The sequence below is a fragment of the Aedes aegypti genome, chromosome 2 (assembly GCF_002204515.2).
Source record: "Aedes aegypti strain LVP_AGWG chromosome 2, AaegL5.0 Primary Assembly, whole genome shotgun sequence".
In the NCBI taxonomy this organism is placed as follows: Eukaryota; Metazoa; Arthropoda; class Insecta; order Diptera; family Culicidae; genus Aedes; species Aedes aegypti.
In genome coordinates, this window is record NC_035108.1 from 178467588 (window position 1) to 178492462 (window position 24875).

The following is a 24875-nucleotide window of genomic DNA, read 5'->3' on the forward strand; positions in this document are numbered from 1 at the left end:
TTTCCTTACGAATTTCTTTTAGAGTTTCGTTCGGAATTCCTTTGGAATTACCTTAGGAGCTTCCTTTGAAATTCTATTTGGAATTTCTTTTGGATTTTCCTTTGGATTTTTTTTTTCGGAATTTCCTCTCTTCATTAAAATTTATTTTGGAATTTCTTCCAAAATTTCCTTTCGAGTTTCCTCCAGATTATCCTTTGAATTTACTTTGGAGTTTGCTTTGGGATTTCTTTTGCAGCTCCCTTCGGAGTTTCCCTTAGGAATAACTTCGAAATTTCATTTGGAATTTTCTGCAAAATTTTCTTCGGCGTTTCTTTTGGAATTTTCTTCTGAATTTCCTTCAGAATTGCTTTCGGAATTTCCTCTGGAATTTGCTTCGAAATCTCTTTCGGAATTTCCTTAGAAATTTCCTTTGGAATTTCCTCTGGAATTGCCTCCATAATTTACTTTGGAATTCGCTTCGGAATATCCTATGCAATTTCTTTTGGAGCTAGCTTCGGAATATCATTTAAAATTTTCTGCGCACTTTTCGTTGGAATTTTCTTTAAAATTTGCTTCGGAGAAAATTCATTCGGATTTATTTTTATGGAATTTCCTGTGGAATTTCATTTGGAATTCCTTTCGGGATTTGCTTTGGAATTTCTTCGGAAGATCGTTTGGAGCTACCTTTGGAATTTTATTTGGAATTTTCTACGTTATTTTCGTCGAATTCATTTTGCAATTTGCTTCGGAAATTCTTCTGGAGTTTCCTCGGAATTTTCTTTGGAATTATCTTTGGAGCACAGACAAACAGACGTAACACTTAGAACAAATCTCGATCAAAATCATAGTCACGAGGACATGTACGCCCAATGCTAAAATTAGTGTGTTTGGCCGACATGCCAACAGATGGCGGTAGTGTGTAAACGTCAAACGCGAACAAAAACGATGCGAGCGCTGCAGGTGGCGGATTGGCCACCTACCTTATTTTTGAATCTACCGTTAAAAAGGTGGTCGATGCACAATGATGAGAGTGTGACGTCTGTTTGTCTGTGTTTGGAGCTTCATGCGCAATACTAGAGGAAATTCCGAAGGAAATTCCAAAGGAAAATCCAGCGGAAATTCCAAAGGAATTCCAGATAAAATTCCGATAGAAATTTCAGAGGAAATTCTGAAGAAAATTCCAGAGGATATTCCGAAGGGCATTCCAGAGGAAATTCCAAAAGAAATTCCAGAGAAAATTCCGATGGAAATTGCAGAGGAAGTTCCAGTGGAAATTCCGAAGCAAAATCCAGAGGACATTCCAAAGAAAATTCCAGCGGAAAATCCGAAGGACATTCCAGAGGAATTTCCGAACGAAATTCCAGAGGAATTTCCGAACAAAATTCCAGAGGAATTTCCGAACGAAATTCCAGAAGAGTTTCCGAACAAAATTCTAGAGGAATTTCCGAACGAAATTCCAGAGGAATTTCCGAACGATGGAAGTTCCAGAGGAAATTCTTAAATAATTCCAGAGGAAATTCCGAAGGAAATCAGAGGATATTTTTCTGGAATTTCCTTCGGAATTTCCTCTGGAACTTTGTTCGGAATTTCTTCTGGAATTTCCTTTGGAATATCCTCTGGAATTTCCTTCCTACGGAATTTCCACTGGAGTTTCCACTGGAACATCCTCTGGAATTTCCTTCGGAATTTCCTCTGGAATTTCCTTCGGAATTTCCTCTGGAATTTCCTTCGGAATTTCTTCTGGAATTTCTTACGTAATTTCCTCTGGAATTTCCTTCGTAATTTCCATTGGAATTTTCTCTGGAGTTTCCTTCGGAATTTCCTCTGGAATGTCCTTTGGAATATCCTCTGGAATTTCCTTCAGAATTTCCTCTGGTATTTCGTTCGGAATTTCCTCTGGAATTTCCTTTGGAATATCCTCTGGAATTTCCTTTGGAATATCCTCTGGAATTTCCTTCGTTCGGAATTTCCACTGGAACATCCTCTGGAATTTACTTCGGAATTTCGTTCGGAATTTCCTCTGGAATTTCCTTCGTAATTTCCTTTGGAATTTCCTGCGTTTTTTCCTCTGAAATTTCCATTGGAATTTTCTCTGAAGTTTCCTATGGAATTTCCTCTAGAAAGTCTTTCGGAATTTCCTCTGGACTGTCCTTCGGAATATCCTCTGGAATGACCTTCAGAATTTCCTCCGGAATTTTGTTCGGAATTTCCTCTGGAATTTCCTTCGAAATTTCCTCTGAAATTTTCATTGGAATTTTCTCTGGAGTTTCCTTTGGAATATCCTCTGGAATTTACTTCAGAATTTCCTCCGAAATTTCCTTCGGAATTTCGTTCGAAATTTCCTTCGGAATTTCGTTCGAAATTTCCTCTGAAATTTCGTTCGGAATATCCTCTGGAATTTCATATAGTAGTTGAAATTTTCTTCAGAATTTTCTGTTCTGTTTTTCCATCGTAATTGTATTGTGTAATTTCTTTTGGAATGTTGCTTCAGGAAGTTCCTGCTAAGATAATTGCAAAGAAAATTCCGTAGAAAATTCCAACGAAAAAATCCATATGAAATTCCAAAGTAATTTCTCTAAGGAACTTCCTGAAGCAACATTCTAAAAGAAATTCCAGAGGAAATGCTGAAGAAAATTTCAACTTCTATATGAAATTTTGCGTAGGAACTTACCGAAAGAACTTCCTGAAGCGACTTCCTGGAGGAAATTTTGATGGAATTGCTTCTAGAAACATTCAGAGGAATCTCATTTATATACTCCCAGAAGGAACTTCCGGAAAAACTATGTAGAAGAACTTCCGGAGGAACTTCCTGATGGAACTACGAACTTGATAAGGGACGATCTTTTCCGAAGAATATTTGGAGGTGGAGGATTTTAGCAGAAACTTCCTAGAGGAACTTTCGGAGCTGTGAGATTTTGACAAAGTAATCAATTAAATGTGGTAAGAATAAGAAGAAATAAAAACATAATATAAGCTGTCAAACAATATCACCATAACATCAAGTGTGAACGGGTTTCGTGATACAGTTGTATCACCTTGCTTGTACCATGATACAACTCCGTAGTCTGAACAAGGCATAATCCGTCTTTGCCCAAACCCACACATATACATTAAAAATTGCCTTGTTCACTAGCAGTGTAGTTTTACGCATGGTTATCTGCAAAAGTTTGAAAAGCCGTTTTTGTGTGTTGGGTTTCACTCCGGGTAGTAGATTTAATTTTTTCAGTTTTGCGCATTTTGGTGAACTGCATTGAGAGAGGAGCGGCGATTTGCAATGAAGCTTCGAAAAGGAATTTGGTGAGTTTGTTCCAATCTACAGCCAATACGTAAATATCAACAGTTTACTGGTAAACTGTGACTCACAAGATTTGAAAGTTAGCACCATTTTACATTTAGAAACATCTGTAAATTATACCAATTATATTAGTGCTGAATAATAATAAAATCATAATATCATACTTCAATTTTTGAATCAACACGCTTAACACACACATTCACGTAAAACTGAAAATAAAAAAGTTAGGCCAAAATAACTGATTTTTCGTGTCCACCCTAAGTAAAAACTTACGAAATCAATTTACCAAGCTCAAAAGAAGAGTTAGATCAAAAGTCGTCGACAAAGTTGTTCAAAATAACATTTTCTAAAAAAATTACAGAAGAACGCAGCTACAAATTTCAACGAACAAAAAGTTCGAATCAAAATTTAAGCTTAAATAAGGGCCACCCTATTCAACATTTTTATAAGAAGATGCAAAATTCAATTACAAATAACTTCACTGAAGACATCGATCGTCTAAAATCGAAGAGAACAGTTAAAACACTTTTCTCCTGCTAAATTGTCGACTCGGACCATTGTGGAGTGGTTTTATTCTAACAAATTCAATGAAGATCAGTTGAAATATTGACAATCCACCTGTTGGTTATGGAAGCAGCACTCTGAAATTTCAACCCGATCAAGAATTCCCCACCTCTCGGGTTAACATTCCAAGGCACATGAGTATGAACTATGACATACCAACATAAATTTTGAAGCGCATGTCTGATTTCTTTTAAATGAACTTGAAGTTTGGGGGCATTCTGAATCTCTCGCGTTTAGTATCATACAGGCGTATCTGCAGTGATCAATTTCTCTTCGTCGATTTTCTCTTTGGATTAGTTCACAAAATTCAATCGATTTTCATAACATTTAACGATGCAGCTTAAGAAAGGACGATGAGTAGTTTCTATTGAATGAAAAATAGCAGTCAAAAACAGTTGCCCAGCAAAGTTATTAGCTAAAGAGAAAGTCTATGAAGAGAAATCGATCATTGCAGTTACGTCCTTATGATACTGAACGCGAGAGCTGATCTAGAATCGAAAGAGCGATGAACAGTATCAATTTTGCTATGTGAACAATTCTAGTGCACATTTGTGATTTTCTTGGGTATCGTACACTCAAAACACAATGAGCGGTCATTAAACATCATATTCCGAATTCTAATACCTAGTAAGCTCTTCCAAGTCAACTTGCCGGACGGGAAAGGTAAAAACACAAATTCACACTAGATACTTCATTTTTCCACTCGATCTACTTCGATATGCTCAATAGACACATACCACAGAGCCGTAAGTGGGTTTGTATTTGCAAAACAAAACATATTCAATTACATCTGATTATATAAAACTTAACAGTCACGGCTGCCGCAAAGGCACAGCAATGAACACAAAATAACAATTTTCACTAATTACGCCTAGTCGTCTGGTTTGACTCCGGAGCCGAGATCTTGAGATTCATTCATCTTGGCAGTTTGAGGTGCTTGTTATAGATATGTAGATTGTCCCGTTCAGTGGTGGTAGGTTTTCTGGTTGGCATAGCTGGTGGCAAACTGTTCACCACCTCCGTTTTTCCATCCATTATATTGATTATGGTTGCCGTTCGTGGTAACTCCTTCATTGGTCCAGCCTCTCTGCGGTGTGTAGGTTTGCTGCTGATTGGACTGAACCCAGAGATCATTCCCATTGAAAGAACCGCCGATGTCTTTATGTTGTGTCTGTTTATGCTCGAAACCATTGCCATTACCGTTCTGAGAGTGGTGATCCTGGTGGCGAACTACGAATGGAGCACCGTAAGACTTTGGGTGAACAGCATGGCCTATGCGTTTCACAATCGCCTGGAACCCGTGCCATTTATCAGCTTTGTACTCTACATAACGCTTAGTGCCGTCGGGTTCATCTAAAGTGTAACCACCCTTCAACCCATGACCGTGGCTGATTTCCCATTGGCTTTTATGATCACCGGTGTGAGGGTCTTCAACACCATACTCAAATTTGTACTTTGCTCCAGAGTCCCAATCGTCATAACCTGCTAAGCATTTGGCAACCAAATAGGTGCAAAAGATGATAATCTGGAATAAACGGTATTTTAGAAAGATAAACTCTAGGGAAATTGATACTAACTTTTAACATGTTTAACACTGCTTCTCCGATTTTGAACGTACAAATCTCACTAGAAGATTACAACTGATAACCCTTCAATCAGGACCTGGCCTTTTATACTATTATCACCTATGTGGCAGTAATTATTTACAATGATTTTCAAAATTATATACAGCTATGATTGTCTCACGTTTGTTCTTTTTAATACCTTGGTCATGATTTCGAAGAAACAATCTTAAGGGCAGTTGAAAGGTGAAAGGGCAAGAATATAAAAGCCATTTGCCGAAGAGAAACAGTTATCAGTCATTGATTGAGAGCAGTTCAATCAACTCTTATCGTACAACGTTCATCTTGTAATTCGAAGATGTTCCAGGTTGGATCCACTGTTATGAAAATTACCAAGAAAAACACCAAGCACATAAATTCGTTTTATTTCCAGATTGTCATTTTGGCAGCCTATTTAGTGGCAAGTTGCTCAGCACTTCAAGACCATTCGGATGATTGGGGTTGGAATGGCAAGTATAAGTTCGAGTATGGCGTCAAAGATCCTCACACCGGTGATCACAAAAGTCAGTGGGAAATCAGCGACGGTCATGGACTGAAAGGTGGTTACACTTTGGATGAACCCGACGGCACTAAACATTACGTTGAGTATAAGGCTGATAAATGGCACGGGTTCCAGGCGATTGTGAAACGAGTAGGACATGCTATCCATCCGAAGACCTATGGAACCCCTTTTGTAGTGAAACACAAGAAACAAAATAATGAGCAGATTAACAATGGATATGGATATGAAGAGAAAGATTATTCTAGCAGTGGATATCAATCATCAAATGGACAAAATGCTTATTCATCAGTTGAAGGAGGCAACGGTTGGATCAATCAGAAGGCTAGCTCAAGCAGGAGCAATAATGCGAATGGATGGATAAATGGGAATGAGAACAATTACGCTACCAGCTATGTAAAACAGAAAAGCTACTATTAAATCATATATTCGCTCTGTAACATCCATCAGCGATTTGTTTGGAATACTGTCGAAAATTACTAAAAATAAATAAAGCAATGAATTGAAAACATGAACATTATAATCTTGAAACCATCTGAATGTTTTCTTTGGTGTGTTTTAAAAGAAATATATCTTGAATTTAGCGTTTTTATTCTGATTGCCGATATTTTTTTCATTCTTTATTAGTATCATTCCAAACATTGCATTCATTTCTTATATCTAGGTATTTTGTGTTAGACAACACTATAATCCTAATTTGGTACCGTAAAATGGGGTATCTTTGATAATGCGGGTAACTTTGATAGTGCGTTCCCCCCTTACATAGCAAACCAAATATCGGTTAAGTAAAACGAATGCAAAACTAAAGAATATTAGTATGACACTTCATGTTAGAGCTGTTTTCATTTGAATTGAGAACATTTGAGGCTGTTTATGAGAATTTTAAAAATTGAAACGATTTTAGCATTTCCGAATCGCTTACAAACAATCTGTTCTAAGATCACTATTTGATGTAGTTTTGAATAGTTGGTCACTTATCTTTGACAGCCTAGTTATCATAAAACTTGAATATGCTCTTAAGTCTTTTATCGAATATCATCTTCACAAACTGGGACCATTTTTGTAATCTAAGTCAGAAAATTCCATATAACGTTAAACGCCTAGATGTATGCAATGCCCTATAAATGTTACGTTATTCATTCAATTTTGTTCGATTTATACTCCATTATCAAAGTTACCCCAAAACGGAAATCTGACTTTCGATTATAAAAAAAAATATATATCCATTCAAAATAAATCTTTTGGCAATCTATCAACTGTAATCGATAAATATAAACTATAATAACTATAAACTGTCGTCAAACTGAACCTAACGTGCGTGTTTGCACTCATTATTAGTTTTATGTTTTATCGTATGTATACCGTTTCTATTCGTATTTTGATTGAACCGGTGTAAAGTTCTCGTAATCGGCTTTCGAAAAATCGTGTAGTTCAGTGCTAAAGTCTGAAAATTGCAAAGATTTTGCGAAGACAAATTTGCTCACTTGTGATACAATAAACAGTAAAGAATCATCCATTCTTCGCCCATCTATGGGCATAGGAATCGGGTGTTTACGAAAGGGAAAGAGAAACAATGAACTCTGTTCTGTGCAGTGCTTGCGTTCAGAAGCTACAGTCTGAGAATGATCGTGTTTACTGTTTTGGTGGTTGCGATCAAATCCTTCATGTGAAATGCTCGGATATCAACACAGTGGGTGCCAAAGCAATGCATGACAATGTGGCTCTAAAATATTTGTGCCATGGATGCAGGATAAAAATGGTATGTCTGACTGACATTCAGAGAAAATGTAACAACATGGCCAAACAGATTGAAACTCTAGCCGCCACCGTTAACGAACTTGAGCTGAAACTAACTACATCAATGATGAACAAGCTAGATGGTTTTGAGAAGAAAATAACCACCAATGTAGTAAAGGCTCTGAAAATCCATTTCCAACAGACTAGAACTTCATCAGAAGTAACTCTGACTACTCTGACAGAACAAAGCACATCGTATGCAGCTGTACTTGTTCAAAATGATTCAGACGATAAAGCTAATCCTAGAGATTTATACCCTGGAATAGGTGGTTTGCTTCGTTCAGGAAAAAGGCGTAACTCGCAAGTCCAACAAAAAGGTCCCTCCACTATGAATACCCCGGTAGCACCCCTACGTGAAAACCTGCAGACAACAGCCGTATCCACTGTAAAGAAATCTCCAGCTGTAAAATCCAAGTTGGTCACTAGAATTGAACGGTCCGTCGCATTAAAACAAAAGCAACTCAATCTTCCGAAATTACAAAACGTGCTATTAGTAATCATCTGGACCTACTCGAATTCGCTGTCAAGGAAGTACGCTGCAAAGAAAATGGTGACATCATCGTTCGTTGTGAATCAAAAGAATACGCGGAAAAGATGTGCCACGTCGCTAGTGCATCTCTATCTGAAGCATACTTTGTGAATCTCCAGAAGCCTTTGAAGCCAAGAATGAAGATTATTGGTTTATCAGAGAATATTACGGAAGATGAATTGATGAGCAAGTTGAAAAAGCAGAACAATATTCCCGAATCGTCTGAAATCTCAGTTACTCGTATAGTAAAAAGAAAGCATAGGAGTTCTGACTCAGTGATGGCTTATTTAGGAATGGATCCACAAACCTTCGATCATCTGATGAAAATGCAACGTGTGAACATTGGTTGGGAGCGTTGTCCAATTATCGAATCCATTGATGTCATGCGTTGTTACAAATGCTCTGAATACGGTCATAGAGCTTCGTCGTGCATGAACTTATTATGCTGCCCCAAATGTGCCGATGGACATGAAGTGAAAGACTGTCAGTCCGACTATGAAAAATGCGTAAACTGCGATAAGATCAACAAGCAGTGAACCTCACGGGATGATGATATTATCGACATTTGTCACTCGGCTTGGAGTACGGACTGCCCACTGTATCAAAAGCGCCTACATTAGCTTTTCAGTTGAACAAGTCAAAACCGCAATCGGAAGATTGAAATCATCTTGGCGAATTGGACCTGATGGAATCCCTCCTGCGATTTTGAAGAAATGTGCAGATGCTCTTTGCGAACCATTGATGTCCATTTGCAATAAATCAATGACGCAACTAAGTTTCCTGAAATCTGGAAGAGAAGTGTAATGTTTCCGGTCTTCAAAAAAGGGGACAAACGAGATATTGCCAACTATCGCGGAATAACGTCTCTGTGCGCTGGATCCAAACTACTAGAAATTATCGTGGGAACAGTACTATTCAGCGAGGCAAAGCAGTGTATTTCATAGGACCAACACGGGTTTTATTCGGGCAGATCGACTTCAACCAATTTGACAGAATTCACATCTTTCTGCATCAAAACATGGACCGCGGACTTCAAGTAGACACAATATACACGGACCTGAATGCTGCCTTTGATCGCGTTGACCATCGTTTGCTTCTGGCGAAAATTCAGCACATGGGAGCCACCGACGGCTTCGTTTGTTGGCTCGAGTCATACCTGACCAATCGTCGTCGGTCAGTGAAGCTAGGTGATATCGAATCGTATAGCTTCTGCAATCAATCAGGTGTCCCTCAGGGGAGCAACTTAGGGCCACTCCTGTTCTCTTTATTTTTTAATGACGTATGTCTAGTTCTTCCGCCAGGCTACAGGATTCTGTATGCAGACGATTTAAAGATCTTCCTTGTAATCAAAACTCTTGACGACTGTTTAGAGCTTCAACGACTGGCGAATATTTTTGCAAACTTGTGCGGCAGAAATCGATGACTAATAAGCGTTAACAAATGCGTAGTTATATCATTCATGCGTAAAAAATCTTCTGTAGATTGGTGTTATTCCCTTTGCGATGAACCGTTAGTGAGGGTAACGTCTGTGAAGGATCTCGGTGTAAATTTAGATTCAGCGTTGACGTTCTGAGATCATTATGCGAACATAATTGCTAATCTAGGGGCGGGAAAGCTTTTGCTTTTGAGTAACCTCTCGAGTTGATTTCAGAGCAACTCTGAGTAACTCTTGTTGCTCGATTTCATGTCTGCATAGCAACCAGTGTGAAAACTTGTTATTATGTGAAAACCGATTTTGCCACTAATCGCCACTATTTTACATACGGATGGTTGGCCATAGAACCGTGGAATATTTTGTAATACTGTACTTTTCCTTGATATTTTTAGACTCCGAGTTGCTAGTCTACAGATAGCAGATACAAATGCGATGGGTTCGTTTTCCATTGAACAGCAAGGCTGGAATTATGAGAGAGAAACATGTATAAATTCGTTTCCAAAAATGTTCTATTCCCGAAGAGCTGAGTTAAGGTTGAATAGGGATCCTGGGATTTCCAGGATTAATTTGTTTAGGACACGGAATGAAGCCGTGCGTGGCATCCATATTTACTGATTATTATTATGGTTGTTATTTTTAATCAGTTTTTCACTGCAGTCCAGAAAAACGATTGTTATGAACGTTTTCCGAATCAATCGGCATTGCAAGCTAGTCCGTTATCCCATTTGCTTCTTCCAACAGACAAAAAGGCATTGAGAGCCGACTTTCTTGCAAATAAAACCCTTCCAGTTCGCAACCCCATTTCTCAGAGGTTTTAAAATAAATTTACAAAAGTTTTATACATTGTTAATCATACATTGTTTTATTATCACAACAAATTAAGGATTGCTTCAACACATGAATGATTCATTTGAATGGTCCTTTCCTCCAGAATTGACGGAATATTACTGCAAAACGGTACTCATATTGGCTGCAGCAAATAAAATTCCAGTACTAGAGATGTTATTGAAGTGTTGCAATATTGGCTTTATAAAATTGAGTGAAGAAACACTTTTACTGACACACTTAAATTTGGAACATCGCCGAACTTCACTTTTGTTGGACAGAAACACAAAATTTGTTCAATTTATTATTGCTAGCTGAAAATAAAGTTTGACATACGAAATGTGCAAACTAGATATCGTTAGAATTCCAAATCTAAGTAATCGTGAATAGTTCTGAGCAAAATGCGAGTAACTCAAACTTGCTCTGTGTTCAAAGTGTTGCTCTGAGCAAAGCTGTCCCACCCCTTGTTGCTAATGCAAACAAAAATTTAGGATTTTTGATTAGATTTTCCAGTGAATTTCGCGATCCATATAGCCTACGAAATTTATATTTCTCTTTAGTGCGTCTGGGCCTTGAATATGCTTCTATAGTTTGGAGCCCCTAAATGGATATCTGGAAAACTAGAATTGAGGCAGTACAATCTAGATTTATCAGGTACGCGTTGAGACATCTTCCCTGGAATAATCCAGTCGAACTTCCACCTTATCAGAATTTTTGTCGATTATTAGGGCTAGAAACTCTTGCCAGCAGACGTAACTTGCACAGAGTTTTATTTGTGGGAAAAATTCTCACAAGAGAGATAGACTTACCGTAATCCGGGGACAAATTGATCACTTTTTCACAACTTTTTGTCATATTTTCCCTTGGAATTCAAAAAATGTCAAATAAATTTTAGTAAAATCAGTACTTCACTGATCTCCATAAGTTTATGTTATCAATTTTTTATGAAAAAAATTTAACATTTCATAAAATTAGTTTTAAAATCAAAAATTGAAAATGACACTTTGGGGCGAAATTGATCACTATATAATAACGCATATTTTAGAATGTGAAATTTTCCTATCTACTAAATTTGGGTCTTCTGAATCTGGGATTGATGTCAAAATTCTTACAACTCGTGTATATCATCATATTATTGCAAAATTAAACATTGAAGATCTGCATAGAACGCCTAAATGTATGCAATTTCCCTTGAAATTAGCACGTTAGTCAACAATAAAATGGTTCTATGAGCAAAACACTATTTTTGTAATGCTGTACGACTTCAAAAATGAGTTCAGTAGTTCACACTGAAGCTTTCGCAACATTTTTAACACTCAAAGTTTACATGCTGGCTTAGCACCAACGGAATGTTTAGTACCGACATTTCCAACAGTATTGCTAACAACTGCAAAAACTGTAAATATTTCTATGCAAAACTAACCTTAAGGATAATGAAACAGCTTTAAATCATCATTAGACATCTATAAACTAGAAAACATGGAATGTATTTGATGGCAACGAAGCATTGAGCATCCTTGAAAGGAAATGCTATTCGGTACTGACCTGATCAAATTCACCCCAGTGATCAATTTGCCCCCGGATTACGGTACCAAATATTTTAAGTCAACTGAGATTAAATGTGCCACGCCTCATGCGCAGAGCTGATTTCCTACATTTAGAATTTAGACGCACTGAATACGGTAAGAATGATCCAATTCATGTCATGTGTAAATTGTTTAACAATGTCTGTTTGATTTTTCAATTTCAAGTGTAATGTTCAAAAATCGTATTTTAAGATCTAACTTGATGTAAAATTGAAATTAGTACAAGTAGGTTAGCCGTTCATGTAGACAATAATGTCAGATGGATCAATAATAATAATATTAATAATAATAATAATAATAATAATTCTTTGAAACAGTGTGCATAAATATAAGTTTTCTTCGAAAAAACTATCAAAGTTACCCCGTTTTACGGTATACCAAATTTAGGCTTTTATTAAAATTTTGTTAGAAATATATTACATTTAATTTACCGTAGCAGTTCGGAATATAAAAAAAACATAAATTAAAATTTCGTTTCTTTATTGTGAAAAACGTTTTTGCTTCCTTTCTGCAAATCCTGCCATATAATGTTCGAAGCAGGATCGCGAGTGCGTTGAAATTGCCTTCTCCTCACGTTTTTAGAACGGATCAAGAGTTTAAGATCATCGTCTATAATCATGGATTAAAATTTTACTCCACATTTTGGAATTGCAATGCTCCTGGCTTCAACAATGGAATTTGTTAAAGTTTCAAGAGCATTACCAATATCAATTTTTGTTTGTAAAGATATGTTAACATCAAGATTAGAGTCAATATATGTTTCATATATATTCAAGTTGGCTCGAAAATAAATGAAAGTGGAGCTTATAGGATTGAGAATCGCTTCATGAGATAATTGAAATGTAACAGGGACATGATCAGAATCAAATCAGCATGAGTAACTAATTGGCTACAAAGATGACTAGAGTCAGTTAAAACCAAATCAATCGTAGATTGATTTCAAGAAGAGGAAAAACATGTAGGGCTATCAGGGTATTGAATTGAGAAATATCCTGAAGAGCACTCATCAAATAAAATTCTGCCGTTGGAATTACTTTGAGAATTATTCCATGACCGATGTTTGGCATTAAAGTCACCAATGACAATAAAATTTGACTTATTGCGATTCAATTTTTGCAAGTCAGTTTGGAGCAAAGTAATTGAAAAGGCAAATAGGCAGCTATGAAAGTATATTTATTAAGCTGTGTTTCAACTGAAACACCTAAAGTTTCAAAAGCTTTAGTTCCAAGTGACGAAAACAGTTGATATTTTATACGCCTATGAATGATGATTGCAACTCCCCCACATGCCCCAAGTCGATCATTACGATAAACAAAAAAGTTAGGATCTCTTTTGAGTTTGGATCCAGGTTTTAAATAAGTTTCAGTAATAACTGCTATATGCACGTTATAAGCTGTAAGAAAATTAAACAGCTCGTCCTCTTCACCATTCAGAGAACGAGCATTTTAATTTAAAATATTTAAATTATTATTCATTGAATCCATTTGAAAAACGTCATCCAATAACAATTTGATTTGTAAATTTTACACCTACTTGGACTGCTTCAGTCATAGTGGTGGATTTGAACATTGCATCAATCATTAGATTCAATTGTTCAGTTAGAATATTAAAATCAGAGGCAGACATATCACTTGGAGTCGGTACATTATCTGATGGTTTTCCGTTCGAATTTTTGGTAGACGAAGAGATGGAGTAGAAGTTTTCTATGGCGGCAGGATTTTTTTTCATTCGATTTAAAACAATTAGAACAAGTACTCGTAGTATGCTTAGGAGAGGAGCTCAAATTACCTGCTACTATATCGGCAAAGGATTTTCCTTGGGTAGATAAATTCGAAATAAAAAGATTCGAACGGCTACCCGACAGATTAAAATTAGTTTGTGAATGAGCATCATTATAATCTTCCTTATAGGTATGATTCTCAATCAAGCGTTCGTTAACTGAAAAATGAGCATTGTTCGATATTCTACCAGGGACATTCCGGAAACGACCGTTATCGTAACGGATATTATCTTTCATCTGACTGGCACGAGCCTCGACGACTTGCCTACTCGAAGGGCAAGCCCAAAAATTTGACTTATGATTGCCCCCACAATTCGCGCATATGAACTTATTGGTATCTTCTTTCACTGGACAGACGTCCCGTGACCCCACTTTTGGCACCGACGGCACAGAGTGAGGGCCCAGATAGCCGTAGTGGTAAACGCGCAGCTATTCAGCAAGACCATGCTGAGGGTCGTGGGTTCGAATCCCACCGGTCGAGGATCTTTTCGGGTTGGAAATTTTCTCGACTTCCCAGGGCATAGAGTATCTTCGTACCTGCCACACGATATACGCATGCAAAAATGGTCATTGGCATAGTAAGCTCTCAGTTAATAACTGTGGAAGTGCTCATAAGAACACTAAGCTGAGAAGCAGGCTCTGTCCCAGTGGGGACGTAACGCCAGAAAAGAAGAAGAAGGCACTGAGTGAGGTTCTGGTAATTTCCTCCAGGTTTCTGGATCTTTTTTGTCAAAGTTAAATAAATAATAATATTGTTGAAAAAGCCCTTTTCGAACAATGCCAGATTGGGTTCTCTTTTTCATAATGATTACTTGGACTGGGAAAAATCCAAGTAAATCATTTATTCCATTTTTGAACTCTTCAGGTGACTTATAGTCACTTGAGAGTCCTTTCAAGACGACTTTGAACAAACGTTCAGTTTTGTCGTCATAAGTAAAAAAATGTGCTTCTTCTCTTCAAGATGTTTGAGAAGAAGTTCGCGATCTTTAAGAGTTTCAGGCAAAACGCGGCAGTCTCCTTTCTTTGCGATTTGGAAGGAAACCTTGATTCCCCTAATGGAGTTCAAGATCTCCTGCCTAAATCCCCCAAATTCAGAACAACTGACCACGATAAGGCTGCACTCTTTGCTTCCTCGCTTGAATCAAAGAGCCTGACCTCGTTCGATTTGCTGTTCGGAAATTTTGTCTAGAGCATCGAACTGATTGCTCATTTTGAAATAAATTCTTGCGTAGAATTTCAATGAATTTCAACAAATAATTAATTGCCACGATTAATAATTTTAGTTGAGTTCATGAGCAAATTCTGAACTGCTGCGGACAACTAAATAATAATTAGCCCAATGAATAAACTCCACAGCCTTATTAAATTTTACCAAATAAGGATGCTAATGTTGTGTATTACAGGACATTGAGAAATAAGAAAGGATTGTTAGAGTTGACAATAACAATGAAAGAAGGAAACAAATGATTTGAGGTCCTTATTTTATGTTCCTAAGTTTTGAATACAACCGTTTAAATCACTAACGAAAAAATAATTGCGCATCTCATTGTCAATGGCTCTGCACCTCAAACAACAATTGACGAAAGCCAGGAGCATCATGCAATTCATCACAGATAGAAATGTCCATTTTTTTACACTTCTTCTTTTTTTCTACGACACTTGTACGGTTCTAATAAAAAACATTGTATTTTTGGATGCACAAAATCACCGAGGGAAAATTCAACTCGTGTTTATCCTGCATTCACTACAATACACTAATATCACATTTTGTTCAGTCTCAATGATGATGTTGGTACAAGTTGGCGTAGCTGCTGGCATGGCCATGTCCATGCTCGGCACCAGAATGATGATGTCCTTCTTCATGTCCATATAGTTGCGGATGCTGGGCATGCCCAACTCGCTTCACATGCGCCTGGAAACCGTGATGCTTGTCTGAGGAGTATTCCACAACGCGTTTTGTTCCATCGGCTTCATATAAAGTGTACTGTCCTTTCACAACATCGCCATCCCGGTGTTCCCACTGATCTTTGTTGTCACCGGTGTGGGAATCCTTGACTCCATACTCAAACTTATACTTCGGATGGGAATAGTGCTCCTCGTGGTACTCGGCTGCTACTGCCAGGACAAAAACGGCAACAACAAATGCGACAACCTAAATAATGGACACAATACACTTCTTAGTTCGATAGAAGCACTCAAAAGACACAAAACGACCAGACAAACCTTCATCATGGTGACTGAGTTCTTGAGCTGTGACTGGTTGATAGAACACTGTTTAGTTAAGTGAGCGAGTAAGCCGCTTTAAATACCACAAACCAATCATCGTGATCAAAAAGCGGCAAAAATTGTATATGAAAATCACACTTAGGCACAAATTTTGCGCAATTTCTTCATTCGAGCGGTTTTCATAGAACAAGTGCACCCCCAGCCACAGCACACGACTAGTTGGTATGATTTGTGGTTTTGCCTTTCGGTTAGCACACTTTTCAAGTTCGCATGAGCATTTTTCTCCGTTTTCTTCCTATCACGCTCATTCATCTCCATCTAGCCTGGCGGTTTTCAAATCGCGGCGTTGTTCGATGCACTATGGGCCAGGAATCAAAAGTTTGTGAAAACAGTCCAAAACCCCTGTTTTGAATAAAAAAGAGTTCAATTTCTCATAATTGAAAATATGTGTGATTGTATAGCGATAAATATGTTGAAGGGTCAAGGTGTTCTGTGTTTGGTAATACTATCATCCTAATTTGGTTGAATGAAATTAATCTGTTACTGACATTTTGTTAACAACATCTTCTTCTTTCTGGCGTTACGTCCCAACTGGGACAAAGCCTGCTTCTCAGATTAGTGTTCTTATGAGCACTTCCACAGTTATTAACTGAGAGCTTTCTTTGCCGATTGACCATTTTTGCATGTGTATATCGTGTGGCAGGTACAAAGATACTCTATGCCCTGGGAATCGAGAAAATTGCCTTTACGAAAAGATCCTCGACCAGCGGGATTTGAACCCACGACCCTCAGCATGGTCATGCTGAATAGCTGCGCGTTTACCGCTACGGCTATCTGGGCCCCAAATTTTGTTAAAAAAAAACGATTTTTCACCATTAGCGCACCGCTCGTTTTGAATTTGTTAACAACATATTGAATTTCATTTGCATTAGCAGTTCGGAATTGAGTTCACCTCACCCCACTCAGTGCCGTCGGTGCCAAAAGTGGGGTCATGGTACAAAAAATTGTCGCATGGATGCTAAATGCATAATTTGTGGAGGTTCTTCTCACGCCAAGGACGTCTGTCCTGTGAAGGAAGATACCACCAAGTTCATATGCTCTAATTGTGGGGCTAATCATAAGTCCAATTTTTGGAATTGTCCTTCACGCAAAAGAGTCATTGAGGCTCTGTAGATGAAAGATAACATCCGTTACGATAACGGTCGTTTCGGGAATTTGCCTGGTAGAGTATCGAGCAATGCTCATTTTTCAGTTAACGATCGCTTGATTAGGAATCATACCCATCAAGAAGATCATAATCATGCTCATTCACAAACTAATTTTAATCCGTCGGGTAGCCGTTCGAATCTTTCAATTTCGAATGTATCTACCCACGGTAAATCCTTTGCCGATATCGTAGCAGGTAATTTGAACTCCTCCCCTATTCGTTCCATGAGTACCCATTCTACTTGTTTCAAATCAAATGGAAAAAACCCTACCGCCACAGATAACTCCTACTCAGCTACTTCGTCTACCGAAAATTCTAATAGGAAATCATCAAATGTACCCACTTCAAGTGATATGTCTGCCTCAGATTTTAATTTTTTAACTGAACAATTGAATCTAATGATTGATGCAATGTTCAAAGCCACCACTATGACTGAAGCAGTCCAAGTTGGTGTAAAATTTACAAATCTATATACAGTTTTATACTTATGGAACAATTTCCCCAATTAATAATATCTTTAATTCAAAATAGAATCAACGGTGTTATAGTAATAATTTGATGCGCAGATTGTGCATGATGATTACCAACAGATTATACTATTTATAATCCAAAGGAAGCAGAATTCATGAGGAAAACATAAAAAGATTTAAATACATTTCAGGAATCCGATGCTGAATTGATTTGACAAGATGTTCATTGAAGAGTTCTATAAATAATAACTCCATGGGTCCTTCCTTAGACTGGTGGTTAGAGTCCGCGGCTATAATGTCTGTTCGTTTCCCAGTCGGTCCAGAATATTTTCCTAATGAAAATATCCTTGACTTCCCTGGGCATTAAGTATCATTGTAGCTGTCACACGATATACGAATGCGAAAATGGTAACTTTGGTAAAGAAAGCTCTCAGTTAATAACTGGAAGTGCTCACTTTCGTCCCAGTGGGGACATAATGCCAAGAAATCACTGAAATATTCGATTTGCGTATGCCACACTGTTGAAGTAAAACAAACAGATTGAGGATCACTGTAATCCAATAACACCTGTTATATCATGTAATATAGAAAAGACGAATTACAAAGCTAGCAAAAACACGAAATAGTAGTTTACGCAACAAGTTGCAGATTTCGTAGAAGACCGCTTGAGGGTATCAGATATCGCTTTCAATTTCTGAATATTTTTGTGTAATGATTCATTACGCAACTCAAAACAGTAGCGTGATGAAAAAGCGTTGCTCAATAGCTGCATTAGGTAACTGTTTTTAGCCTATTACGATGAGAAATTGCAAAAAATAATTTAAACCTATGTACACTGAAATTAAAATATTTTATTTATTTTCCCCTTCTAACTAACGGGAGACAAAAGTAAAATTTCAAATTTGTTCCAGCCTTATTTAATAATTTATTGCAATATTTTATTTAATAATTTGTATTCATTATAAAAACTATGTAAGTTTGGGGAATTTTCCAGGTTAGGAATACAACAGGAAAGGAAAGGATTTTTCGGGATTTCAATTGAGCTCTTATATAGCCATTCCATGAAAAACCGATATAATGGGTCTCCGAATTCCGTGAAAATTTACTATTTTGTTCCTTATCCGAAATAAGGATACACGTGTTTTTGGATTTTTTGATTAGGGTGACCATTTCCGAAATAGGCTGGGTAGTGCTTCGTGAAGCCCAAGCAGGACAGTTCGGTTTTGCGTCGTCCGATAGATTTGGCTCACGGTTTCGCGCGTGTTTTCGGCTCCTAAGATTTTTTTTCTGTTTTGGAGCGTCTTGCTGGGTAGGTATTTGGAAGGCACAAGCAAGACGGTTTGTTTTCGGGACGCCAAGAAGTTTTGCTGTCAGTATCAGTTTTGTGTTCAGTCGAGGATGGATTACCAACTGGTGAGTTCGTTTCATTCTTGTGATAACACATATTTTCTTGAAAGCGTAACTTTTAAGTAATTTTAAAACAAACTTTGTATGGTTCGTCACTATAAGTGTCGGCATTATGTTTTTTTCTTATACAATTTCAATATACATATATTTGTCTCTTTTATACGTTATTAAAAATTATCTTTTGAATTGTTCGACATTGTGAATGTTGACGTATTTTTTAAAACTTGTACCATATCGAGACAAAATGCACAGTAATACTCATATGTAATTTTCAAACAAACTATGTATAGTTCGTCACTACAAGTGTCGGCATTATTCCTGTTTCATATAATTTAAAATATATACATGTAATTTTCAGTTTTCGTCATTAATAAAAACATCTTTTGAATAGAGTAGTGTTTGATCCTTCGACCTTGACACTTGCTCCTGCTGGGGCGGGTGATGGGGGCAGGATCAAACATGTCGCGCGTCGGTAGTGAAGCGGTGAAAAAGTGATCGGTTCGTTAGTAGTGTTTGATCCTTCCACCTTGACGCTGGCTCCTGCGGGAGCGGGTGATGAGGGCAGGATCAAATATGTCGCGCGTCGGTAGTGAAGCGGTGAAAAAGTGATCGGTTCGTAAGTAGTGTTTGATCCTTCGACCTTGACGCTTGCTCCTGCGGGGGCGGGCGATGGGGGCAGGATCAAACTTGTCGCGCGTCGTTCGCTCAGAGAAATGAAAAAGCGCCGCGGATCGCTAGTAGTGTTTGATCTATTGATCGCGTCGCTTGCTCTTGCGTGGGCGAGTGACGAACACTTGTTCGGCGTTTAATGCGATTATCGAATTATTTCGCGAATCCGGTTAGGCGTGATTATATCATGGCTCGCATCACCAAACATTGGTGATTCCCAGATCTTTACCTTATCCCACTAACCCAATATCCTCTCCATGACAACCGTGGAGATGCAGAGGTGATCTCGGTCTCTAGTAACAACGGTAGTCACACTAACATTCCTTCCCTTCCCCGATGACCGTAAGGACGTGGCCGGCGCCGTTATTGACTTTTAAATTTGAGCTCTCGATTTGTGCACATTGAAGAATGGTAAGCTAATCCCAAGCCCCATTCATTAATTCCCTGTGCAACTTCGATTGTTCTGGTCAATCACGGAGTAGCAACTACGAATTGTACGGTCATCTATGCTTATGCTTATGCTTATGCTTTTTGATTAGGGTGACCATTTCCGAAATAGGATGGCCAGAAAAATCGCAACATTGCTATACTTTTATTTCTTGAAAAATCATGGCTTTTGAACCGCTTGACCGATTTTCCATTTTCTTGGACGAAATGAAAGCTAAATATTTTGACTTTTCAAGAAAAATATAAAATTTCACAAAAAAAAAAAATTTTAGCATGAAAAAACATCAAAATTTTCCATTTTTTCGTGTTTTGAACGCCTCGGGACAAAAGGGGCTATTGCTGTTCTCATTTTTTCTTGAAAGTTCAGTTTACGTTTACTGTTAAATTTTCAGCGATGCATGTTTTGAGTTTTTGAGATATATTTTTTGAAAATAAAAAATAAGTCTTTTTTTTATCGGCACACACTGTAGGTCTCAGCGCATTAGATTTTTTTATTTCTAAACAATCATAACTTTTGAACAGCTCAACCGATTGCCAATTTTTTTATAGAATAAAAGCTTAAGCTTTCAAAAAAAAAAAATATAAAACTCTTATATAACATTTTTTTTTAAGTTGAAATTTTAAACTAAAAGAATTAAAAATTTTATTTGATGAATCCCTACGAAATTCCTTGAGAAAATCTTTTAGAGATTTTCCTACAGAAATCCCTAAAATATTCCTTGAAGGAATCTCTTGAGGAACTCATGGCATAATTCCTGGAGCAGTTGCTGAAGGTATCCCTGGAACGCTATCTAAAAATCTGGTAGCAATCAAAAGTTCTTCCTGGGGAAATTCATGAAGAAGTCGATTATATCGAATGAATTTAGGAATTTCTGATAAAATCTCTAGATGAATATCAGAAGTAATTCCTGAAGAAATCTATTTAAGTTTGACTGGAGGAATCTCTGGAGATATTTCCAGAGGAGTTATTGTTGAATCTTAGTTTTCCTGAACCAATTCCCGCAGGATTTACTGGAGCTTTATTTGAGCTAATGATAGTATTGCGATTGTTGTCAAAATTCCATATTTGCCAGCGATAAAACGTGTTATACCTTATAGGTAAAAAACGCGTTATGACTTGTCGAATAATGCTGATTCGTCTTTATGTTGCTTCAGGAATGATAGCAGCCGCATTCCTAGACGTAGGGGGAGATCCCCCAGTACCGGACACTTAAGCCACTAAATTCATAATTCGAAAACTATTGATTTTATGGGCTCGTGTTATACATTTATGATAAATATTATCATTTTTATAGTGTACAAAAATAAATTTGAATTTTGACAATGCATTTTGAGGATGTATTTTAGTACCAAATTGATCGATCTTGAAAGGTGGCACCCAATACCGGACACGATCTGGAAATGCCACGAATTCTGCAAATTTGAACATCATTGAATGTGTACACTATAGGAATAGTTTATAATTACCAATTCAATGCATTTGTAACAATTACAAGAATAATTTAAGTTTTTCTTAGTTTGCAAGATGCCTATCAAAAACCTCTTCCCTATATGATGAAAAATAGCACATTTTACGATGTTGTTCTGAATGTTCATTCTTCTTAATTTTATTGCATGTTTGATACCATGATTGTCGGAACCCATGAAAAATGAAAGTATTTTGAGACACTGACGCAATAATTACAAAGATATCATATAACAAATCAAGCTGTCCGAAACTGAGGGACAGGAGGTGCTTAACGAAAATTGTAATTTGTCCTTATTTAGTTCAATTATGGTACAAAATACATTCATACTATCAAATTAGGATTATGTTCGATCAAGCTTGCGTGATCCAAAGTATTTTTTCATATTCAAAATAATTACTAAATAGGCTCAAAATTAAAAGAATTCGTCAATTTTTTTAAGATTTTCAAACTTTTCTACTTTTTTAAAAAGTCATGCATATTTCAAGGATGTGTTATTCTACGCAAACATTAGTCTACATAATAGCTTTCTTTTCTAATAATACACCATCTTGTTTAGACCATGATTTCTCAATGTTTCGACTTTGTCCGGTATTGGGTGCTGTCCGGCACTGGGGGATCTCCCCCTATTACTTTTTAGCCCTCTCGTGCATATGGCATGCAGAACGAGGTATTATTTCGAGAATTTCGATAGTTTGATTATTTTTGAAATTTCGGCTACCTTTCTTTTTTCTGATGCGGTATAAAACTTCTGTCACAGAAGCTGCTTCAAATCCACCTTCACATAAGTTTCGTGCGAGAACTTCGGGTTCTCTAGCTGCGCGAGCCAAATTTTGACACGCTGCTCCTCTTACTTGGACGTCGTTTTGAAAACTGGAGATCAAAAGGTAAAAACTCATCATACAAACCATAAGGGTGACTTTGGGCCAAGATTTTTACAGCAAACTAAAACTATAATAATGAAAACAATGTGGCAAGCTTCAAGAATACGTTATAAATAGCCATTGTATGGTCATGGATTAGTTTGTTGACTCCCGTACTAGCCATGGGATGCACCGAAAAGGGCGGTCAAAGTCACCCCCTAGGCCCAATGTCACCCCGCACGGCGGTACACTCAACTCTAAATGCAGCATTCCAGTTTTTTTAATGCATTTTAATTAGAAACACATCCATTTGAAACTGACTAATTTTAAGCGTTCCAGTCTTTATGTTTATTCTCCAAGAAACAATCCTACAGTAACGGCATTTGCATAATTGCAAAAAATGAGTATGCAACTAGACGACTAGTCGTATTTATCCAACTCAGATAACACTGCGGAACATGTTTTTGTCTCCAGCACCAAAATACCGCTATTCACTTAATTAAGAGTTGCTGAATCCATTGCCGTTTTCAGAAATATCATAACACTTCTAGTTTTTTAAACATTTTCTGCTGAAAATGCAAAAAATGACTATTTCAGACAACTTGGATGCAAGTTTGCCAGCTTGTAAGGTAATATATTGGCATAATTTGCCACAGAATTCAAACTTTATGTGTATAACAATACTTATCATCAAAGTTTGTAATACTTTCGATGCGAAAAAGTTGTTTTTTGATGGTTTAGAGAATTGTTGTATTTTGCCATATAGAAGAAACGAAGAATTTTGTATGGAGACTGCAAGCATGTTGAAAAATAGGTTTAATCGAAATTTAATCGCGCAATTTCAATCAAATCATATCTGAAATGAAAGTTCAAGTTCTATTTTGCATGTTTGGTGGATTAGATTACAAAAAAGTTTGATAAATTGTACTTCAAATATTATGTAAACATTAAAAAAACAGGGTTTTATATAACTTTGGCGACCTGTAGCTAAAAATTGTGACGTGCTGGAACATTTATGAGAATGGCACCTGATTCACCAACCCCAAATCTACTAGTGACGCATAATTTGATTCTTGAGACACGAAAAAATGTCATTTTTGTTACGCTGTGTAATGTACGACTCTTGCTGAAAAAACATCATATTACAACTTGTTGCACAAATAACTATTTCAAAATTGATATTTATTTGTAAACATCTTAATCATATTAGTCATATTCATAAGTCATATTTTCAATTCAATTGAAAATCCAACTTAGTCCAAACATGACTTTTTCATGTGCACTAATACATAATTTCGTTTCGATTTTTTTTCTGACCCATAGTGCGATGGAAGGTGGATTCCAGCATGTGGCGCTTAGGTATCTGCCTTTGCCAGCAGGATTGGGAAAACCAAGACAAAAATAATATGCACCGAATTATGCGCTTGTGCTAAGAGGTTCAACTATGTAGGTGGTGTTCAAGCTCTCTCCACTAGAAGTGGCAGTTGCCTTTCATACTGATTTAGTTCGGTATAAATTGATAGTTCTGATCTTGTTTTGACGTAGTTCAGTTCTGGCATCTGCATAGACCAACAAAATAGATCCAATCATCATGTTCAAAGTAAATTGGGTTTTAGATTTGAAGCAAAAACATTTTTTGAAAGCATTTCTAGAAAATGACACTTGTACTTATTTGAACCAGGAATATTAATTAAATTCCTCAACCACTTCTTGTTCTATCTTTACAGGCATTAGTTATCCTTGCAATTGCAGCATTTGTCACTGCGGAGTATCATGAAGAACATTATTCCCATCCCAAATATAAGTTCGAATATGGAGTAGAGGATCACCACACGGGAGACAACAAGGATCAGTGGGAACATCGGGATGGGGATGTCGTGAAAGGCCAGTACTCCCTGTACGAACCTGATGGAACGAAACGCATCGTGGAATACACCTCCGATAAGCACCATGGATTCCAAGCTCATGTGAAGCGAGTTGGACACGCTCATCATCCACAGATCTATGGCCACGAGGAGGGACATCATTATTCCGGAAACGAACTTGGTCATGGTCATGGTCACGCCAGCAGTTATGCTAATCTATACCAACATCATTGAGACTGAAGATATGTGAATTTTTCAAATATATTTTGATATGAAATCATGAGAAGCTGTAACTTGATCTTAGTAATTTATTGATGACTAAACACTTGCACTGAGATCGATGA

The 24875-nt window shown here is 37.2% G+C and overlaps 4 protein-coding genes across 4 annotated transcripts; 2 read left to right on the forward strand and 2 right to left on the reverse strand.

Annotated features, from left to right (window-relative positions):
- Positions 1–4802: 4802 nt before the first annotated feature.
- LOC5571366 (pro-resilin) lies at positions 4803–5424 on the reverse strand. The gene is made up of 2 exons (XM_021839537.1): positions 5416–5424; positions 4803–5363 (listed from the first exon to the last, which is right to left on the reverse strand). Exons 1-2 carry the CDS (start codon positions 5422–5424, stop codon positions 4803–4805), a joined length of 570 nt encoding a protein of 189 aa, XP_021695229.1.
- A 334-nt stretch (positions 5425–5758) lies between these two features.
- Positions 5759–6379, forward strand: LOC5571367 (cuticle protein 19). Its single transcript, XM_021839538.1, has 2 exons — positions 5759–5767; positions 5834–6379. The coding sequence occupies exons 1-2, from the start codon at positions 5759–5761 to the stop codon at positions 6377–6379; spliced, it is 555 nt and encodes a 184-aa protein (XP_021695230.1).
- Positions 6380–15200: 8821 nt separating this feature from the next.
- Positions 15201–16220, reverse strand: LOC5579448 (cuticle protein 19). Its single transcript, XM_001647697.2, has 2 exons — positions 16135–16220; positions 15201–16063 (listed from the first exon to the last, which is right to left on the reverse strand). The coding sequence occupies exons 1-2, from the start codon at positions 16141–16143 to the stop codon at positions 15689–15691; spliced, it is 384 nt and encodes a 127-aa protein (XP_001647747.1). The 5' UTR covers positions 16144–16220; the 3' UTR covers positions 15201–15688.
- Positions 16221–24199: 7979 nt separating this feature from the next.
- LOC5571369 (cuticle protein 19) lies at positions 24200–24774 on the forward strand. The gene is made up of 2 exons (XM_001659601.2): positions 24200–24266; positions 24394–24774. Exons 1-2 carry the CDS (start codon positions 24258–24260, stop codon positions 24763–24765), a joined length of 381 nt encoding a protein of 126 aa, XP_001659651.2. The 5' UTR covers positions 24200–24257; the 3' UTR covers positions 24766–24774.
- Positions 24775–24875: the final 101 nt, after the last annotated feature.